This window comes from Pollachius pollachius (genome assembly GCF_949987615.1).
Source record: "Pollachius pollachius genome assembly, chromosome: 13".
In the NCBI taxonomy this organism is placed as follows: Eukaryota; Metazoa; Chordata; class Actinopteri; order Gadiformes; family Gadidae; genus Pollachius; species Pollachius pollachius.
The window spans coordinates 8,509,457-8,517,946 of record NC_136946.1 but is presented as its reverse complement, the minus strand read 5'-3'; the positions used below and the strand labels follow the sequence as shown (position 1 = coordinate 8,517,946).

Sequence of the window (8,490 nt, the reverse complement as noted above, 5' to 3'; positions counted from 1 at the left end):
AGACATGGGTCCATGCAACAACGGCCAATCATTGGGTGCGACGGGCGGCGGTTCTTTGACCGACACGCCGCCAACAGCCAATCAAACGGCTCGCATAGTCAGGCGGGGGCAGGATCTCTTGACAGGTATACATCCCAGGGTAACAATACGAACTGTGCTGTGGTGGCTTGGAACTTGCATTTGAAGGCTAGCTTAACGTGGCTTTGATGTTATCCTGAGACATAAGCAAATATTTCGTTGCATTGGAGTGTGGGGGGAAAACCGGTCCGACGGAATCGCTATGGCTGCTCCTTTGTATCAGATGTTGTTTGGGGACACCGTGGGGAAGATGAGCGACAACTTGACGTCGGTGTTCCTGGCTGTCTCGGTGATCACCCTGGCTGTAGGATACCTTTCTAAGATGATGCTGCAGCAGTCGACTTCCGACCCTAATGTGGTGAGTTGGAGGTTGGAGAACTTCGGAAAAAAAAACTCAAGCATGTGGAAACCACGTATTCATGGTGACTCCTGCTGTGTAATATGCACCGTGCAATGGTCCTTTTCAGAAGCTCGACTCAATGATCTTTTTTATTAATGTTGTTTTCAGAAATACCCACCTTACATCCCCTCTCGTATTCCGTTCCTGGGACAAGCGGTGGCCTTCGGCAAAAGCCCGATTGAGTTCCTTGAAAAGGCATATGAAAAAGTAAGTGCACCGTTTCGAGGCCATGGCAATTCGTTTTCCCGTCACCTATTCTGAAGGGGACTCTGTCATTAACCCACTGGATTATGTTTCTCGTCTGTCCCCAGTACGGGTCCGTGGTTAGTTTCACCATGGTGGGGAAGACGTTCACCTTCCTGCTGGGAAGCGACGCCGCGTCTCTGATGTTCAACAGCAAGAACGAGGACCTGAGCGCCGAGGACGTTTACTCCAAGATCACCACCCCGGTGTTTGGCAAGGGGGTGGCCTACGATGTCCCCAACCCCGTAAGTCAAATGGACCTCAACCAAGCAATTTTTTTTTCTCTCTGTCCCTCTCTTTCTGTCTCTTGCCCTTTCTCCCCCTCTGTCAAAGGGTAGAATGTCGAGGGTCTTAAGTTCAGCACAAAAAGGCAGCAGTGAAGAAAAAATTACTTCGAATCCACTTTAATCCATTTTTTCTTTCATACAACTGAGAATACACAGGTAGCACATGGCGTAGCTTCCACCTTCTAGCCTCTCCCCTCGGGACTCACACGCCTCCCTTATATCTGCTCGTCAGGTCACCCGAGATTGGTACATACCAATCCATGAAATATCGCCGGGGATGTTTACATATCAATCAACTAAATATGCATCAAACTGGTCAAAACAAACGTACCTATAATAAATTAAACTACATCAGACCTTAGTTATTCTTTTTGCGTGGACACACGCCACTACTTACAAAGTACATGTTCAAATAAAGATAATTGATTCCACAGAGACGCAACGGCGTCACTCGCGCACGCCCCCGCGCCATATAGCTGTCCCCAGCCGGGCGCGCGCTTCTTAGAAGCCGCATGGAACGCACAACTGACAACGGCGGGGAGCAGTTGTTTTTTTTTACCACTCAATACGCAAACCCGCCCCACAATCGCATAATACATCAAATCCCAAACATAATGCAGAAACTTGATTACTCTCGCTTACTCTTGCATGCAAGATAAATGCCCCGGTGCGGCCTCAATACGGACGCGTGAGGACGCGCCAATAGCCGCGTCATCACACCCTCTCTCTCTATCTGTCTCTGTCTCTATATCTATTAATTAATTAATTAATTAATTAATTATTTTTTTTTAAGCAACAACTAGTGTAGTCTTATATAAGGGTTATAACGCATCACTTTTACTTAATTGTAAACTTTTTTGTTGTAACCTTGCAGATCTTTCTGGAACAAAAAAAGATGTTAAAGACGGGTCTGAACATTGCCCAGTTCAAAAAACACGTGTCTCTCATCGAGGATGAGACCGTGGAGTACATGAAGAGATGGGGAGACAGCGGAGAGACAAGTACAGTGGTTTACCCTCTCTCACGCACACAAACACACACACACACACACACACACACACACACACACACACACACACACACACACACACACACACACACACACACACACACACACACACACACACACACACACACACACACACACACACACACACCATCTTAAACCAAACTTCTCTTCCTTTTTCTCTCTCCCTCTCTCTCTCCCCCCCTCTCTCTCTCTCCCCCCTACCTCTCTCTCTCCAGACCTATTTGTAGCCCTGTCTGAGCTGATCATCCTGACGGCCAGCAGCTGTCTCCATGGGAAGGAGATCCGCAGCATGCTGGATGAGAAGGTGGCCCAGCTGTACTGCGACCTGGACGGGGGCTTCAGCCACGAGGCCTGGCTGCTGCCCAGCTGGCTGCCCCTGCCCAGCTTCAGGTAGAGGGCCGCTGGCTGTAGCACCTGGACCAGGGTTGGCTCTAGCATGGTCGTTTTAACTGGATCACTAAGGGCCTTGATATTTTTTTTTTTATGTTGAGGTGAATTAAAAGCATGGGGGGGGGCCTCAAGTCCTCTTAAAGTCACTAAATATTAAAACTTGATGTTGCCTATACTGTTGATGATTGTCACAGGCATGTTGTTATATATCTTAAGTCTAGCAAAGTAACCGCTAGGTGACAGGACTATACGAATACAATTGCAGCCTATGTCCTGCATATCAAAACAGGTTATATGACCTAAAAATGTCGTAAAATGCCGGCCTATGCTGTCAAGTTTACAGGAAATGGGTCCCATTCAAAACAATTAACATTGAATCTAAGTATGTAGCGGTAACCAATGTCACAGTCAAGTGCACGCAGGAGGTGAGGTAAACTGATCAAATGGATGCCTATGTTGTGGTTGTGCAGGAAGAGGGACCGGGCTCACAGGGAGATCAAGAGCATGTTCTTCAAGGCCATCCAGAAACGCAGGAACTCCAGTGAGAAGGGCGATGACTTCCTGCAGACCCTCATCGACGCAACCTACAAGTAAAACCACGCTAGGGATTAATTTGTTAACTCATCTTTCCATATTGATGTTATCAAATCAATATTGGAACTGCAAAATGCTTTAAAAAGTTCCACGCTACCAAGTTTCTAAAAAACTTTTTTTATTGTTATGTGCAATTGAAGACTGTGCATCTTAACTAAGTGCCTTCTAATCTAAATCAAACACTAGAGCTAAAAATGACAAAATAGTTCTCTCTCTCTCTCTCTCTCTCTCTCTCTCTCTCTCTCTTTTGTTGTTCATACCGCAATAAATACTTTATTAAGAAAAAGGTTTCAGGTGTTAAAAACAACATGCTTAATTGATGTACCTAAAGTGGTATATGTTATTTTAATTAATGTAACACTAATTATGGTAATTCATCATCAATAAGTAAGTGTTTGTCAAGAAGTAGCATGAATACCCTTTTTTAAATTATTTATTTAATTGTATTTATTTGGGAGCCAGGGTAACACAGTTGTATTTGGCGTTTTGACTCTTTTCGGTGAAACTCCTCGCCCCTCTTAGCACACATGCTGTAACTTCTTCTGAATTTAATTTCGTTTTATTCTGCAGAGACGGCCACACCCTGAGCGACGATGAGATATCAGGCTTGCTGATTGGTCTGCTGTTGGCGGGCCAGCACACCTCCTCCACCACCAGTGCCTGGATGACCTTCTTCCTGGCCCGGGACAAGGAGCTACAGGAGCGCTGTTACGCTGAGCAGAAGGCTGTGTGCGGAGATGACCTGCCCCCACTGGAGTTCGACCAGGTAGCCCCCAACCCCCCGGTCCATCACCCCTAAACTGGGGCAGAGTTCAGAGTGCTCTCGACTTTTGTAAAATTATCCTTTTTATGTTGCTTTGCATGAGCGTCGCTAGCAATTGAAAACGTTCGGGGCTAAAGCCCAGAAGTAAGAGTCATTTTAAAAGGGGGGTTCGGGGGTTTATCCCCGAGAAAATTAGAAAATCGGGCTGATGAAATATGCAATTGTAACATAGTTTTAGAAGAAAAGGAAAGACCAATCGTTATGTCTGACTCACGTCGGGGCAGGCCTACCTACCACCTACTTACCAGGCAACCTAGGTTACTAATATTCATACTGGTTTAAATTATACATTTGATAGTATTTCCCATCTTTGCTGAGCAAGAGTTTTGTTCGAAAGTTCAGTGATTGAAACAAATAAAAGCCCAGGCTATTGAAGTTTTACGGTAAGTGTGGACCGGGTTGAATTCACTGCGGGTCTCTCTTCTTATATCCATCTTACAAAAGATATTTTATTACTGTCATTCTCAACACTCTCTGATCTCACTAAAAGGCTGGCAGAACGAAACAGCATTATCGACGAGATGCGCTATGCATAGAGAAGATAGAATACCGACGATGAATTTGCAACATTTAGCAAGAAATTATCCTAAATCTGCCCATATATGGACTCGTCAGAATTTTGCGGTTTTCACTGGCTACAATGTTGCATCTATGGCTGCTGGTAATGCAACCACAAAGAAGTATACTCTACGGGGCTATTTTCATCATTATTATTATTATTATTATTATTATTATTATTTTATTTATTTTTTTGACGGCACAGCGATCCAGGGCTATTCCCAAAAGATCCGGGGCTATAGCCTCGAATGCCCAGGTCTAACGACGCGCCTGTTGCTTTGTATAAAGTCGTATCATGGCTAACTAGGGTTAGGGTTTAACTAATTTCCCCTACGGGGGATTAATAAAGTCGTATCGTATGACTGATATTAAGTGAGAATGTTGAGTCGAGTTGTACCATTGACATCTTTGAATTGCGCAAGCTTCCGATACACAATCAAAACGCCATAGTCCGTTATTTTGTTACAACTGAATAATTGGGAAAAAAAACACATATTTGAATGCGCAATGTATATCTCGATTCTTGAACGAAGTCTAAATAATTTTACATTTAGTCTATATAATATTACATTAAAAACGATATTATATAACACTGATTAGAATGTATTCCATCATTTCCGATTCCCTGCCAAATGATGTAACGAACATCTTACTTAATCAATCAAAAGAATCAAACGAACGAATCGTAATAGTGAACGGAACTGAAAGAACTTATTCCCGGAAAATAATCGTTTTGTCAATCCCTAATGCCCGCAGAGCTGCCAGCGTAAACGCTTCCACCTGTACTTGTCCACAAGGGGGCAGCAAAGTCCTTCCGATGTACAGCTGTAATGCGGCTAGTGTAGCCAACCAACTGCGAACACATCGTTTTGATTTCGCCATGAGGGTAAATGTTATACTTGTGTCTGCCGGCCAAAATGAAAGGCAGAGAAGGGGGGGATGCTTTGCGTAGGTCCCTGACAGCCCAAATTCGGCACAGACAGATCTCTGAGTACTGTGACGCAGCCCTTATGTTTGGGCCAGTCTGGTGTGTCTTCCCTAGGTTTAACAGGTTTAACTTTGTGCTCAAAGCGTATTGATGTGTTAATGTCGTGCCCGGGTTCCTACCTACAGCTGAAGGACCTTGGCCTGTTGGACCGCTGTGTAAAGGAGACCCTGAGGCTCCGCCCCCCCATTATGACCATGATGCGGATGGCTCGCTCACCACAGGTACCGCCGCTCAGATGATACCTTTTATACTGAAAGATGAGGTCGAGAACCACAAAACATACAGTTGATGGTGGAGCCAGAAAGGAAGAGTAAAAACAGAAGAAGAGTGTTGCATATTTTTTTTTTACTAAAATACAATTAAATTCATCGTCTTACTTTTTTTCAATGAATTTGCCTATGTAAGTAAAATTCAATTTAATTCACTTATCCAACCTAAATTCAATTGAATTCACTTATGGTACTAAATCCCAACTGAATTGACCTATTTGTGACACAAACGAATTCAACGCACAAGTGTTACTAAAATTCAGCGGCATTAATCTCTGTTACTCAAGTTAAACCCGACACCAGTTCATCATGACTTCACTAACCTGTGCTGTGGGTGTGTCCAGAGTGTGGCGGGCTACACCATCCCGGCGGGCCACCAGGTGTGTGTCTCCCCTACCGTCAACCAGAGGCTGCCCGACACGTGGACGGAGCGCGACCAGTTCAGCCCCGACCGCTTCCTCAGCGAGAGCGCCGCCAGCGGCGAGAAGTTTGCCTACGTGCCCTTCGGTGCCGGTGAGGAATTAACGTCTGTCTGACATTATTCACCAAGCGGCCATCTTGGTTCTAAATGCTAGCCGGGTGGGGGGACTGAATGTGGAATTATGGAACCAAGATGGCCGCTAGTTGAATTGGGCCCATGGCCTTTGCTAACGAATGTAAATAAAATTCAGAGTTTGGTGACACTTTATTATAAAGTTCAGTTACAAGTAATTAATAAGCCTTAAGTTAATGTTGAACTAAGCATTAACAAAACATGATTATACATTGTAGATAAAATAACCCCTATTTTACCAAAATGCTGTGATGTTGATTAGCCATTACACCTGAAGGCAAGATCTACCCTCTAGTGACAATCCAAGTGGGAGTGTCCACCCAGATGTATAGTGGATAGATCAGCCTACCAGTTGGTACAGTCCACTGGGAAGGCTGGTCGGCTGAGAACTTAATTCATCTTCTACAAATATATATTCAGGTTTTGTTGATAGTTATTTCATCATTGACTAAAGGCTTACAAACGACTCATGACGGAACATTATCATAAAGTGTTACCCAGAGTTTTAAAAATGAGCTGATATTGGGAAGATATAAATTCTGTTTCAGTCAAACCAGAAGAAACTCTGCTATTTTAGGGCGATGGGGAATGACATTTGGCATAGGAAATAGAATCAGACCCGGGTTGATCCTAGGCGTGTCACCTACGTGCTGGCCACCAAGCTCTTAATATCAACATTGATAATGTTAACAATGTCCATTGGTTCCAGGTCGCCATCGCTGCATCGGTGAAAACTTTGCGTACGTGCAGCTGAAGACCATCCTGTCGACCATGATGCGCCAGTATGAGTTTGACCTGGTGGACGGCTACTTCCCCACCATCAACTTCACCACCATGATCCACACGCCACACAACCCCGTCATCAGATACCGCAGCCGGGCGCACTGAGGGGCTCAGAGAGGGGGGGCTGGAGGGGGGTTCAGGGAGGACACCACAGACATCTCCGTTTATTTTTTAATGCAAAGCCCGTTGGGGTTTTTGTTCAGAGAATGTCGACGAACGCGTTGCATTTCCGGGGAGTTATTCCCCGTTGTCGGGCCTAGGGTGGGGTGCTTTTAGAAGCATGACTGAAGTTTTACACTGCTGTGGCACTGACTAGTCTTATTCCTTATGGGAATGTTTCAACATGGAAAATGTAATGATGTCATTTGGAACCTTTCTTAGGCGGTTCTGCGAGCTGGACAGCTTCATTTTTTCTATGATCTTATGAAATCTCTCTTCTGATTCATCCACCGTCATTGTCGAGCATTTATGAAATTCTCTGTGGAAGGAAACCCAAGTTGAACTACTTATGAATGAGTACAGCTATCAACACACTACTTGCAGAGAATATGTTTGGGCGAGTTGTAAGAACAAAATGATACTTCGCAGAATAGTTTTTCGCCACTTCTTTGATCTACAAGAATGACCACTTCTCAGCAGATGACGTCCATGCGAACATTGTGTGTGATTATTCCAAAAATCCAGGCTCCCTGATTTATTAAGATTCATTCCCACAATCGCATGTCAGATTTCCCGTCTCCATGGCGACCCCACTTGCCTTAACTAATGGAATGTTACGTGACCAAATCAAAACCGCGTTTAGCATAGAACAAGTTGGTCTGCAAAGGACTTCAGTCTCGCCTACTTCTTCCGAGGTATGCTGCCCTCTAAAGCCTCAACATGTTTATGGGAGTCCAAGTAGTGCCTCGATGGATTTCACTTGTCCCAAGTGAAAAACACTTTATTCTATGATCGTTAAGTGTACCGTTATCTACCTATGTTTCTGTTCAAATAAACACACACCCTACCACAAAGACTAAGGCTGTTTGTTCTGGTTGGGCTTTTCTGTTCTGCACTGAGTTGATTTTTCCTGTGGAATGTGATTTGGCGACACAGAAGAGTTCCATCAACATGTTGTAGCCTACTCCTGCTCTCTGCGAAGTTCAAGTCGGAGAAACACATCAGTAGTCTGTGGTTTTACATTTTCTTTGTGTGTATAATATACATAAGAACCAAAACAAAAACATTACCCTAAATCGAAAGCCGAAAATGAAATCCTAACACTAAAACCAAAAGATTTAGAATAAAGAATACTCATAAAAATAAATAGACACACGATCGCCCTTCCCCCTAGTTAATTCATGTGGACCAGCTCGTTTGCCAGATGACTCTCTTGCTGTAGTGTCCAATCTGGCATGTGGTGGAGGGAGTGCATCCCCTCTCCTCTTGATGCACTGGGCCCCATGCATGAATATTTAATGATGCTTAGTGATATCCTCCATATTGAAACGGATA

General features: G+C 44.3%; 1 protein-coding gene across 1 annotated transcript; it reads left to right on the top strand.

The window, feature by feature from the left end:
• Positions 1-114: 114 nt before the first annotated feature.
• On the top strand, positions 115-7,986 carry cyp51 (cytochrome P450, family 51). The gene is made up of 10 exons (XM_079749001.1): positions 115-436; positions 587-685; positions 790-966; positions 1,883-2,009; positions 2,254-2,428; positions 2,899-3,018; positions 3,593-3,788; positions 5,517-5,612; positions 6,005-6,173; positions 6,923-7,986. The coding sequence occupies exons 1-10, from the start codon at positions 281-283 to the stop codon at positions 7,099-7,101; spliced, it is 1,494 nt and encodes a 497-aa protein (XP_079605127.1). The 5' UTR covers positions 115-280; the 3' UTR covers positions 7,102-7,986.
• The last annotated feature ends 504 nt before the right edge of the window (positions 7,987-8,490 follow it).